Below are 14,109 nucleotides of genomic sequence, written 5' to 3' on the forward strand. Positions count from 1 at the left end.
GCTTTTTTCACTTACCAATAATCATGAATATTTCCCCACATAAATAAACACTGCCCTACAGGTAAAATGGCTTATATATACTCCAAAGCAGCAGTCACCAACTTTTCAGACCCCACGGACCACCAGTGTTCCGCGGACCTCTGGATGGCGACCGCTGCTCCATAGTATAGACACACAATAATTTATTTCCCTATCCCCTAACATCCTGACATTTAGGTTGTTTCAATTTTTCACTACAATACCTACTAAAGTGAACAACTGTGGGCACAAGTTTCACATGCTTACATATTTATTTTCCGTGATTGGATTCCAGAAAACACAATTACGAGGAAGAGAACTGCTGAGTTCTTCCATACATTTTCAGAAGTGTCTCAACAGTTTACACTCCCCCCACCCAATGAGAACCCACATTCCTACACCCTTGCTCACTAAGTTCTCATCTTTTCATCTACATAGTTCTAAAGAATGAAAAATGTCATAAACTGATGCTTGATTCCTATGATTTGTATATTTGTATCCGGCCACTTGCTGTTCTTCCATATATTGCCTTTCCATGTGTTTTTCTAATTTGTCTATTAAAGGGTTCATCTTTATCGTACTTATTACTATATGCTTTAAGATATTTCTTAGTTTGACATTTAAGGTTGGAATAGAACTCACAGTTGAGAATTACTGCCAGTTACCAACTCTGAAACTAGCTGGTCTGCCTCTGAGGCTGTGTAACCTTGGGCAGTTTACTTAACCTCTCTGTGTTCAGCGCTCCTCGGTAAAATTAGAGCAAGAATGCCCTTATATGGTTGTCATGGGTAATTAATGATTTAAAATAATGCCTAGCCATGCTAGCCCTTTTTACAATTAAGAAAGTCTATTTTAAATTTATAAATTTACAATTTTATGAGGGCATGCTTTAATTTAACATCTAAATTGACGCTTAAAAATATCTGATGTGATCCTGGCTGTTGTGGCTCAATTGGGTGGAGCGCTATCCTGTGCACCAAAAGGTTACAGGTTTGATTCCCGGTCAGGGCACATTTGGGAGGCAACTGATGGATGTTTCTCTCTCACATTAATATTTCTCTCTTTCCTTCTTCCTTCCACCCTCTCTAAAATCGATAAAAAATGCATCCCTGGCTGAGGGTTAAAAAACAACAAAAAAAGAAAACACCTGATCATTTTTTTTAAATCTGATGCATTTTTTAGCATAAACAAACAAATTAAAATATATACACTGGCTAATTCCACAGATAGACAGACAGAGAGATAATAGAAAAGAAACATAAAGGATGCATTAATCCAACATATGTCTACGGGATGCCCACCGTGGGACAGGCACTGGGGACACAAGGAAGAACAGAACAGAGCTCCTTCCTTTATAATCGCCCTGGGTGATGCCAATAAGGAAACTGATGCTTGCAATGCAGTGGGCCAACCTCTACATTTAGAAGTACTCTGGGCAGTTTTCATTGCACATGGAAGGGCATCTGACCCCCACCAAATGAGGGAAGGTTACATTTCCTTAAGACATTATCAAGCTGAGATGTAGTGATTACTCAAGTATAAGTACAAGAGGGGAAAGGGAAAGTCCACAGAGGGACAGCATGGTGCAAAGGCTTAGAGGCAGGTATACTTGAGTGAAGATGTAAAAGATAATCACACAAATAAAGAGCTGTGAGAGATGAGACTAGATCTGCAAACAGGGGTCAGATCATGGTCCAAACTCCTCTATGGGACTGATAAGGACCTTGTGCCGGGAGCCATTAGGCGCCACTGAAGAGGTTAAGGCAGAGGAGCAACATTAGGTGTGCTCTTCAGAATGACTGTAGGTACACTTAGATATGAATCAAAGGGGAATAAGGCAAGGTGCACAAAACATCGGAACTGAAACTCATGCACAAGACCATATTCCTCAGCTCTGGAACTTGGTATTTGTGTTGGGGGAGGGGAGGAGTGGTAAAGTCAAGTGACCAGTGACTTGGCTGGGGTCTCACAGGTCCTCAGAATTGGAAAACTGGCCAGGACATCTGAATTCTCTGAGCTTCCTCTCCTGGGATCCTATGGATCATGTTCTATATAGACTAACGGCATTTCACCATTTTCTAAGTGATTTCAAGAGCTTCTCTTGAAACATAAAGGATGCATTAATCCAACATATGTCTACGGGATGCCCACCGTGGGACAGGCACTGGGGACACAAGGAAGAACAGAACAGAGCTCCTTCCTTTATAATCGCCCTGGGTGATGCCAATAAGGAAACTGATGCTTGCAATGCAGTGGGCCAACCTCTACATTTAGAAGTACTCTGGGCAGTTTTCATTGCACATTGCATACGCCTCTGCCTCTTTTCTGAACATTAGTTACAGAATAGATGACTCCACAAATGGCCCCTTTTATGGTATATAATCAAAACCCCTTGTCTTGGGCAGAAAATTCCTTGATGGTCAGAAACTGGTCAACCACTTATGTAGTTGCTAATAAATCATGGAAGTGGGCAAGTTTTGATCAATTGGTGAAGAATTGTATCCTGGACAAGGATAACATTCACTATATTCTTCTTTCAGTCATCTGATTTCATGAAGGAAAAAGTCTCATTGTATTGTAGGGTATCTACTGTTTGTCTTAACATTTGATAGTCTCCTGTTTTAACAAAAGCAGGATAAACTTCAAGCTCACAGATTTACTCAAGCAAGAGTATCTAGGACTTAACATATCTGTGTGTGGAAATTTCCTACATCTCTATGACAAGTGATAGTGGTTCTTCCATTTGTGAAAGTGATGATTCGTTTTCAATTAAACTCAAACCAATAGTTTAAACATGAATACAGATGTCAAAAGTCATGAAGATAAAACTGAATGACAAATCTGGGGAACAGTCAAATTATTCCACCATAACCATATAGAAAGAGTCTAAAGAAGTTGACTGCCTAAATGCACCTGAATCAACTAGCAGACAGTGACATCAGACACCAAGAATGTAGATCTTATAAAGGGCAAGCCAATACATACCACATGATATCAGCATAATTCATTACCTCGTAAAAGTAAAGTAAGTAAATTTAGACAAGTGCATTGATAAAGAAATTTTATGATAATCTTTCTGGCTAGGGCACATTCTTTCATATAAAATTATTTATAGTGAAAATGGATCGAAATGTTTTAAATATAATATGTGCATCCTGTAACATTAAAGGTAGTGGAAAGAGCTTTTATATCATGAATTAAATGTATTTCAATTATTACAAAACACCTTTTTTTTAAATTTAAATACTTTATTGTTCCAATTTGATTACAAAATACTTGTTGGCCAATTTCAATTTTGAAACCACAATCTTTCCCATCTTCCCTGGCCAGTTTTCTCAGTGGTGAGAGCATTGCCCGCACACCAAAGAGTCACTGGGTCAATTCCTGGTCGGAGCAAGAGCAGGAGGCAACTAATCAATGTGTCTCTCTCCTCCCTCTCCCTCCTTTCCTTCCATTCTCTCTAAAAATCAGTGGAAAAAAATATCCTCAGGTGAGGATTAAAATAATAATAATAAATTTAGAGAAGAGATGGATGATGAGCACTATAAGGATCTCTATGAATAATTGGTACTGGGTTCAAGGTGAAGGTAATGACCAAAAATGTGGAAAATCTAAAGATTCTGGATTTGTGAGCTTCGAAGGGACACAGATACACAGACAGTAGTGGAAGAGTTGCACACGAAAGAGCTTAATGGAAAACAAGTTTATGTTTCTTAAACTTAACTAAAAAGTATAACAGAAGACAGAACTCAAGTGCAAGGTTGAATACAAGAAACAGGATAGAATCTCTGGATAACAGGACATTAACTCTCGTGAGTAAAATCTTGATGAGGTGATTGATGAGGAACATCTCCGGAAAGCACGCCCTTCAGTCAGCCTACAAGCATATGGAGGAGAGCGACAGCAAAGGGTTTAGGTCTGTAGGTCCCTCCTGCTTAGAAGTAGTCTAATGAGTAATATAAATGTGGCCAGATAGCCACTGTACACAGCATTTATTCAACACGAAGAAGCACATTGGGATCACTTCTGTGAGCAGTAAACGCAAAGAATGAGAAGGGTGAAAGCTGGGCCCACCCTGAACTCAATTCCTACGTGACACCTCCCCTTTGGGTTATTTCATTACTCAATGCACAACCAGGTCTGACTGTGCTCTCCCCCGCCACGCTGCCCGGCTGGCACCAAGTCCTCACAGGACATCCCAGGTGCCATAACTCATCCCTTCCAGAGTGTCTGACACTGTCCACCAGCTGCACTTGGAACACCATTCAGGGCTTTGGATCCATAAATCAGGTCAGAGAGCACAGAGCTAACACAGCACAGACAAACCCCACAACGTGCGCTGCACGCATCTGCAATCCTCAAAAACAACTTCATCAACAACTTCAGATTCCCACGGAGCTGGCTGATGTGCTAGATGAGGGCATGCCATTGTGTCTGTGTTGGCACTGACCTTCCACAGGCACAGAAACAGATGCAGGGTGAAGGGTAACCACTCTACTCTCATTGGTAAAAATCACCGAGATTCATAATTCAAAACCTCTTCATAGTTCTACAGTCTCTACATTCCAAGGTTAATGAAGCCATCACTGTACTACCAAGTTAAGAAGCTGCTCAGAAAGTAAACAGCTTCACTGTTTAAAACTGATCAGGAACAAAACAACAGCAAAAAACATGGTTCACCAGAGAAAAATACCTAAATACCAAAAAAATCTAAACATTGTAGGAAAAAACCTGTAAAATATAAAGTGTATTTTTAAAAAATATATGGAACAGGACACGTATTTAGAAAAGACTGACTCAGCAAAGTAGACTTACAATGGATATGAGTGTGTATTTATGTTGGATTATGTGCATATACATAAACTCATCCTATATAATAAAAGGCTAATATGCAAATTATCCCCTGGAGAGTTTGACCAACTGGGAGTTCGACCATTTGCTATGACATGCACTGACCACCAGGGGGTGGCGCAGAACGACGGAAGGCCCTGGCCAGCAGCTGGAAGGCCCCAATCGGCCCTGATCACTGGCCAGGCCTAGGGACCCTACCTGCGCACAAATTTCGTGCACCAGGCCTCTAGTAATCACATATAAATTAATGTGTTATAGTCACAAGGAAAGCAAAGACTTCTCACTTCTTACCAATACCTACTTCTACATTGTTGGTACACTGCTGGACTACAATTCCCAGCCTCTTCCCTTTTTCTGTTGCACTTACATCTATTACAGTTGGGTCATATTACGAGTTCCAGCCAACTGAGCACAAACAAAAGTGATTGTTCCAGTTATTAGTTTTCCGTTGCTGCATAACAAATTACCACCAATTTAGCAGTTTAAAACAATAGCCATCTATTAGCTCACAGTTCCACAGGTCAGAAGTCTGGGCCAGCTTGACTGGGTTATCTGCTTAGCATCTCACAAGGCAAAAATCAAGGTTATGAGCTAGACGGGGCTTCTATCTGCAGGCTCTAGGGAAGAATTCCTTTCCATCGGGTTGTTGGCAGAATCCATTTCTTTAAGGCTGCGGGTCTAGGATCTCTGATTCCCAGCTGGCTGTCATCCAAGAGCTATTCCCTGCTCCTGGAGGCTGAGTGCATTCCTTCCCACATGGCCCCCTCCACCTTTAAACAGCAGCGGCAAGTCCAGTCTTTCTCATACTTACAATCTCTTTGACTTGCCCTTCTGGTACCAGCCAGAGAAAATGCTCTGCTGTTTAAGCACTCATGTGATTAGAGCAAGCCCAACCATAAAATTCTCCCTTTTGCCATAAAAGGTAACAATCTTGGGAGTGACATCTTTTCATAGGGAGAGGCTGACCCACACTCAGAGGGGAGGGGACTACACAGGAGGGAGGGTCATTGAGGGCCTAAGCTTTCTGCCCAGCACACTCCCTTCCAGGCCTGGCCCATGAAAATCTCCCATTCTTGTTCCAGTATACTCATTCCCTTTGGCAACCTTAAAATTCATGTGTTAAAGATATGGAACCCTAAGCATCCTGGATCCATGAAGCAGATAGGAAATGTGAATGAAACAAGCATTAAGCAACAAAGATCCATTAAAATTTCTTGGTTAAACTAAAGCATTAGGCCCTCTTGCAAAGTTGATGTTAACACAACCAAACCAACTGGTTGAAAATTAGATCGAAAGAACTTCCATTGTGGTAACTGGCAAATGGAACTGACCAGAAAAAAACAGTTCATAAGTGTTCTAAGGTTTTGAAATAATTTTATTGCCAATGTCATCCATATTCTGGAACAATATATTCTGAATTTAAAGTTGTACTAAATGTATAATCTTCATAAATAGTAAAGTTATTCCTGAAGCATCAGGCTTAGATGATGTTAGTAGTGTTTGAATGTATTTGTTGGTAGTCTGCAAAACCACATGACAGGTGTCACAGCCATGATGTTTCAATAGGTAGACTTATAGCACTCCTCTGAGTCTTTATTACCCACTAGAGGCCCAGTGCACGAAATTCATGCACTGGGGGGGTGGTGGTGGTGGAAGGGAGTCCCTCAGCCCGGCCTGCGCCCTCTCGCAGTCTGGGACTCCTCGGGGGTTGTCCTGTGGGGAGTGGGCCTAAGCCGGCAGTCGGACATCCCCCTTGCAGTCTGGGACCCCTCGCTCCTTACCGCCTGCCTGCTCGCTACTCCTTACTGCTCGATTCGCTGCTCCTTAACGCTGCCGCTAAGGCGGGAAAGGCTTCTGCCACCGCCTCTGCACTCGCCAGCCATGAGCCCAGCTTCCACAGGGGGGGCGCACTGACCTCCTGCATTGAGTGTCTGCCCCCTGGTGGTCAGTGTGCATCATAGTGACCAGTGGTTCTGGTCATTCTGCCGTTAGGGTTGCTTAGGCTTTTATTTTATAGATTACAGTCCATATAAAGCCTCAAGCATTTGGGCTTCAAAATGATTAGGGAAGTAAAGAAAATCTAAACCCCCAAACTGAGAAAGGTTGTACTGTAAATTTTTAAAAAATATATTTTTATTGATTTCAGAAAGGAAGGAATAGGGAGAGAGAGAGATAGAGAAACATCAATGATGAGAATCATTAACTGGCTGCCTCCTGCATCTCCCCTACTGGGGACTGAGCCTGCAACCAGGACATGTGCCCTGACCTGGAATCAAACCGTGACCTCCTGGTTCATAGGTCAATGCTCAACCACTGAGTCATGCTGGCCGGGCCACTGTAAAATTTTATATTTTGCTGACTGCTGCCTTAACATGCCCCACACAAGCTGTAAGCACCTACCCAGGTGAACAAGTACACCAGTGTGATAGGTGACCCATCCCCTTTCTTGCTGCCCCTGACCATGACCATGACCTAATAACATTCAAATGCACCAAGGAAATCCCCCTCTAGCCTTCTCTGTGCACTCCAACCTGAACTCCAATAGAGGCACTTGCCTGGAGACCCCATGCTCTCAATTGGCTCCTCACCTGCTTGGTTGAGCCTGCTCCCCGGGCCCTCTCCCCACTGGCAATAATCTGTTTTCCTGTACCTTTCTGGGTCCCCTCTTGTGGACACACCTGACTGATTATCACACCTAAGATCACAGAGCAAGGGCACAAAGGAGCAAAAGAAAAGAAAGAGGGAAAGGGAGAGGAAGTCAAGGAAATCCTTTGGTTTCTGACCCCCCAGTATCTTGCCCATCTGGCCTTAACTTCTGAAGGCCTGCTCATTCTAAGGAACCTTGCAGCTGTCCTCAAACTCCCCCTCACCTGCTTCTCATTATGGTGCCCCCTCCTTCCGAAAGTGCATGTTAGGCCCCTCCCTTTTATGAAAGACCCACTCTAGCACCTGTTTTCACAACCACAAGAAATCCAAAGAGGATTTTCACTTTTATGAAAAAAGGCAAAAAGTGAATTCAGCATTTAGTGAGCCCTGATAGAGGCAGCCGTGCCCCAGCAGCGACAGTGGCCCACCAAGCACCTTCCCTGAGAAGCCCCCTCAGCACCTCAGCATCGAACCACCAGAGCTTGCCCTGTGTCTGTGAGCACCTGCACTTTATCTCGATTTATTCTGTGCCTCCATTAGCACGATGCGTCCCAGGGTATCAGAAGAACCCAAGAGAGCTCTAGGGTGTTAAGCTTAGCGTAAAATGACTCAATTAAGCCTTTGGGTTGTGGCGAATGAAATGAAACATGTGCATGCCTTGAAATGTGGGGGTGGAAGCCCGCAAACATGATTCCGTATAAATTAATGGCAATTGCTTCTTTGCTTTACGCCATTTCTGCTTATGAAAGTCTTCATGGGAACACTCTACTTCCAGGAAATACAGTGGGGAAACCTGTATTCACCCATCAATGGGTCTTTTTTAAAATACTATTCACAGTATTATAGATGTCCCCCAATCCCCCACCCCCAAGCTCCCCTCCTCCCAGCCCCCGCCCCAGCCCAGGCCTTCACCACACTATTGTCTGTGTCCATGAGTTATTTGGTTAATCTTTTCCTATCTCCCTCTCACTCCTACCTCTGAGATGTGTCGGTCTGTTCCATGCCTCTGAACCTGTCTTGTTAATCAGTTTTATTATGTTCATTAGATTCCACGTGTAAGTGAGATCATGTGATATTTGTCTTTCCTTGACTGGCTTATTTCACTCAGCATACTATTCTCCAGGTCCCTCCATGCCGTCGCAAAGGGTAAGAAATTCTTCTTTTTTAGCTGCATAGAATATAAATGCACCGCCACTTTTTTATCCACACATCTATTGATGGGCACTTGGGCTACTTCCAGATCTTCAGAGAGGTGCATATATTCTTTCAGATTTCTTAGGATATGTTCCTAGAAGTGAGATCACTGGGTCAAATGGCAGTTCCATTTTTAACTGTTTGAGGAAACTCCATACTGTTTTCCACAGTGGCTGCATCAGTCTGCATTCCCACCAGCAGGGTACTAGGGTCTTGCCCTTCTCTGCCATTTCCCAAGCTCCTCCTACTCTAAAGAAAGCCCTGGGGCTGCCTGCTGCCCTGGGAATCTATGTAGCACAGGAGGCTTGGCAGAAGGGAATCTGCTCTGCAAACATGAGCTCCCCACCCGCACCCCCACCCCCCGATTACATTTCTCCTCAAGTAGAAAATATTACCAGCCAGGTCTTGCCATTTTCAATAATACCTCTAATTAATTTGGGGGATACTTTATAATTTTACAAGTAAATTGAAACTAAAATGTATATAACCTCAATTTAAAACTGTGAAGAATCACGGGGGGGGGGGGGGGGAAGGGTGAGCTTGCAAATATATAACTATATCAACAACAAAAACTTTGATCAAAAAGAATCTCAGTGTCAGAGGAAATTATTTCCTGTTGCAACTTTCATTCCAAACAAGGTACATGTCCATCATCCATGTGTATGCGAAAGCGCGAGCCCATTCACAACTTTTTTAAAAACACGGTTCCGGTTACCCTTCCTCTGCGAGGATGGCACTCTCCAAACATGATCCAAGGCGGTCCTGACACCTCTGGGAGGATTTTTAAATATTTGATCGCCCCCCAGAGGAGGCTGCATTTTGAAAATACAAAATTTTAAATATGATAACGGATGAAGAAATCAGTTAAAACAGAAAGGCACAGAATACCAGGGTAATTAAATGTTTCCAGTTAAAGAATATGAGTGTGACAACAATCACATACCAGACTACATAATACACAGCCTAACCAAATGAGCTTCATCACTAAAACCAAAATCAGGAGACAAAGTCTACAGTCGGTACATATCCTATCCAGACTGAGTGAAAGAAGAAATCATATTATTCACAAACTGAATTATCCTTTTAAATGTTGAATCAAATACAACAGTTAGAACACTTGTGAATCCTTTTATGCAAATAATGAGTGTTATAGTTTGAATTATTGCCCCCCACACACACAAAAAAAATTCACATGTTGAGTTTTATCCCCTAGTACCTCAGAATGTAACCTTATTTGGAAATAGAGTCATTGCAGATCTCATTACTTAAGATGAAGTCATACTGAAGTAGGGCCCCAATCCAATATGATTGGTGTCCATAGAAAAAGGGGGAATTAGGACACAGAGAGACAGAGGGGAATGCTATGTGAACACGAAGGCAGAGATCTGGGTGAGGGGTCTACAGGCACACCTTGGAGCTACTGTGGGTTCAGTTCCAGACCACCACAATAAAGCAAGTATCACAATAAAGTGCGCAGTAACATTTCTGCATGGAGAGTCTTTCCTTCAATTTATAAGAAACACAGCATCTGTGAAGCTCACTAAAGTGAAGCACAGTGAAACGAGGAATGCCCATACAAGCCAAGAAACGCCAAAGATTGCCAACAAAACATCAGAAGCCAGAAGAGAGGCCTGGAACATACGCTTGCCCAGTGCCTTCAGAGGGAGCTTGGCCCTACCCACCCCTTGACCTCGGCCTTCCAGTCTGCAGAAGTACAAGACAATACATTTCTGTTGTTAAGGTACTAAGTTTGTGATACTTTGTTTTGTAGCTCTAGCAAACTAATATAATGACCTGATAAATTGTACTCTGTAACAGACTTTCACGCGTTACTATAAAGCAAGTTACATCCACATCAATGCCTGATAAAGTAAAAAAAAAAAAAAGTTATATAGATTTTGTAAGAACAGTATCTCACTAATCTACTACCAGTGTAAAACAAGTGAAAAAACAATATTGCCATTACTCTTGCTAAAATGAAATCTCAATATGAATAAAACACTAAAAAAGTAGAATACCACCAGTACATGCTTATTTTCCTTATTTTACAGGAATAAATAGAGAGTACCTTATTTATTCTAACTGCATGGTAAATTAAAACTTTATAAGCAGTAAAGTAATAAAGTTTATTGAAGTAAAAAGATGATCAATTTTTGCTATTTTAACATGTTTTCCCACTCTAGTAAAATTGATCTGGCAAAAGCAGCTTTTCATCTCCAAATAGCTGAGATATTGAAAAGAATTGTCAGCAACAAGGTAGAAATAGTCAGTTCTAAACCAAGAGAATAGGTATGACACATCTAATCAGATATTTCCAATCAGTGGGCAAACATTAAACATACAATGCTTTTTTCATACAAATATCACCCCTCCCTCACATAAGCAAACACACACTCAGCAGAAACATTTGCCTCAAGAGGGACCTTCCACTTAGAAACACAGACTATCTAATCCAGCAAATCTGTTCTAAAATGGAAATAATTGTATGTCTAAAGCTTCCTTTGTAGATAAGATCAGGTTCATGAGCAGTGCAGGGAAAATGGGGACTATGGCTATTTCCCCTAACATCTTTGTCACATGCAAACATTAGTGCTGGCTTTACACACCCTTCAAAATACACATACATGCACAGGGAGAATAACCTTTGCCGTGGGCTCTCTAAGACTGTGCTACATTAAGCAATGGATAAGAGACTGTGAGTTGCTCCAGCTTTAAAATGAAAGGCTTTTCAGTAAAAAGCAGCAAATGATGTGGAGATTCTGCATCTGGACTCGGTGTGATAAACACTAATCTTACCACAGGCAGACATCCTCCAAGAATCTAAGTTCTTTCACATCACAATTTCAATTTTGTATTCAGGACATTCAAACCTACATATAACTTCAGGATTTGGCTGAAATGGAGCCTTCTGATTATTTCTGTTAAGGGAGCAAAACTAAAAAAAAAAAAAGTCTAGCTTCTATAATCTCCTCATGCTCATTCTTGCCAATAGAAGGGACAGTATGTTAACCTAATAAAATTATCCTTAATATTAACAGCATTTAGTGATCACTTTGTGTGTGTGTGTTCTCCAAACTCGCTCATGTTCACATCAATTCTAAGAAATTGATATTATCCTCCTTTTAGCAAGGACAGGTTCAGAAGTTAAAGAACTTGCTCAAGGTCATAGGCAGCAGAGGAGGGGTCAAGACAGCCTTTCCCACCCTAAAGCCAAGGTTCCTAATTGCCTTTAGGGCACCAAGATTTGCAAAAGGAAGTCCTCAGAATCCACGTGAAAAAAAAAATGTAGGATTGGTAAATTTGGTGCTGAGGTCTGCCCTAGAGAAGGGACAAGTACCTGAAATAAAACAGGTCAGTGACATCAAAGACATCCTGCCTGCGACCTGAGTGGTGGCAGACCTTACGGGTGGCACCTATGCTGGGTCTGTAAATCTGAGGGGATCTGAAGCAGAAAGTTATGAGATGCCTTCCAAGTGACACCAACAATACACTTATATTCAGACACAGTTCTGGCAGAGAGGTCGCAGAGAGATCCAATTTGAAAAGCAAAAATGGTGACACGGGCACTTTTACTAAAACGGTCTGTTTCTTTGATTTCCCAAATGGACCAAAATAACCGGTTCTATAAAGGCAAGGCAAGTCCGTGGTGACAGAGATGGCACGTGGGTGCACACAAGAGGAATTTCGTGCTGCATCTGTCACCCTAAGGGAACCAAGATTCGATCAAACACAACCCTCACCTTGTCTGGATGTGGTTTCTAGCAGGACTGCTACTGTAGTTGCCTGGGGAAAACCTCACTACTCCTGAGGAATTACCAGAAAGCTCAGCATTAATTAAAGCTAACCTATGAAAACAAGATGTAAGGCTAAATTATGAGGGATATTTAAATAAATCAACAAAGCCCTTAGCTAAAGATCCCTCAAACAACAACTGTTTCTGGACTGTAAAAAATAGTACTCATCCTCATTATGTAAGATATAGGTCACACTATAAGCATTCACGCATGTTTCCCTACATAACATCCTCCCACCAAGCCCACTGAGATGTCAATCATTAGCATCTGAATTAATGTTTCACAATAATCACAGCTTATCAAACCCACAGAGAAAGATAGCCACATCCGGGATGTAAAAGGCTCACTAAAAAATACTGTTAAATATATGATGAGTTGGTTAAGGCAGCGACACCCTTGGGAATTTTTTTAAAGACATGCAGACTGCTGGTCAAGCCTTGGCTTGAACGGAGTTTGACCACCAAGTTCCCCAAGGAAAAGTTGATGCATGAGCTTCCAGAAGGCAGCCCCGTCCTCGCCTTCCTCTGAGCCCTGGGAGGAGTGATTCAGAGACCGGGGAGGAGCACCGACCGTGGACTTCCCCGCAGCCACCCTGGGCGCCGGGCTGCCGTTCGTGCCAGCACATCCCAGGACAATCGGGGGCACCGACAGACACCGCAAGGTCACCGGGGAAAACGGGCGACTTTACATAATCTCCCACCGCGAGGCACCTGCGCGCCCGGGGATGGTGCAGCGGGTCCCCTCCCGCTCGTCCCCGCACTGGGCGGTGCGGAGGCGGGACGCCGGGCACTCACGGGCGCCCCGAGCGCCGCACTGAGCCGGGGTGGGGAATGGAGGGCGGGCTCCCAGTCCCAGATGCGGCGGCGGGCGCGGGGCGGGCGATGCGGGCGCAGCCGGGGAGAGCGGGGTCCCGCGCCCCCGGCCCCTGCCAGCGCCCAGCGCGCCCCTCGCGGCTCCGCCCGGGACCGCCCCGCCGCGCACCTGCCCCGCGCCTTACCTGCGTGGCTTTATGGAATTGCTTCTTCAGCCCGGCCACCGACATGGTGCTGGAGGGCGCGCGGGCGGCTGCGGGTGCGGGTGCGGGTGCGGGAAGGAGGTGGCGGCGGAGCGGAGCAGCAGGGCCGAGCGGGGCGGCGCGCTCCCGGCCGCCGCTCGTCGTGCAGCCGCGGGGCTGTGGGCGCTGGGGCGCGGAGCGGCGCGGGACGCGGGCTCGTGCGGAGAGACACACTGACGTCAGGCGCGGGTGATGCGGCCTCTTAAAGGGGACGCGGGAAGCCCCGCCCCGGGCGCGGGGCTGGCGGACAGGTGCTGCGGTCCGAGCTACCTGCGCGCGGGCGCCCCACACGCGGACCCGGCTCCGCGGAACTCGCGGGCCCGCTGCCTGGTCAGAGGGCCTGGGCGCGCGGTTCGTGGCCCCGCGGACTGTGGGCCGTCTCTGCGCTTCGATGGCCCAGGCAGCAGCGGGACTCAGGTGTCTTGCTGGCTCCCTGGTGGCCGCATCGCGCTGCCCGCCCTTTGAGCCTGGTCTCCGCGGCCTGGGAAGGAGGAGCGGCGCCCCATGGGGATATGAATAAGTCATCGCTGCTACTCTGCCCGGCCCTGCTTG

The 14,109-nt window shown here is 44.5% G+C and overlaps 1 protein-coding gene across 1 annotated transcript in view; it reads right to left on the reverse strand.

Moving 5' to 3' along the window:
- SH3GL2 (SH3 domain containing GRB2 like 2, endophilin A1) overlaps positions 1 to 13,744 on the reverse strand; it is a 182,230-nt gene extending 168,486 nt beyond the window's left edge. The window contains exon 1 of the mRNA XM_059656585.1: positions 13,501 to 13,744. Within this exon, the coding sequence (XP_059512568.1) occupies positions 13,501 to 13,545 (45 nt within the window). The 5' untranslated portion in view covers positions 13,546 to 13,744. The remainder of the gene's footprint in view (positions 1 to 13,500) is intronic.
- Between the last annotated feature and the right edge of the window lie 365 nt (positions 13,745 to 14,109).

This window comes from Myotis daubentonii, chromosome 11, assembly GCF_963259705.1.
Source record: "Myotis daubentonii chromosome 11, mMyoDau2.1, whole genome shotgun sequence".
NCBI classification, from domain to species: Eukaryota; Metazoa; Chordata; class Mammalia; order Chiroptera; family Vespertilionidae; genus Myotis; species Myotis daubentonii.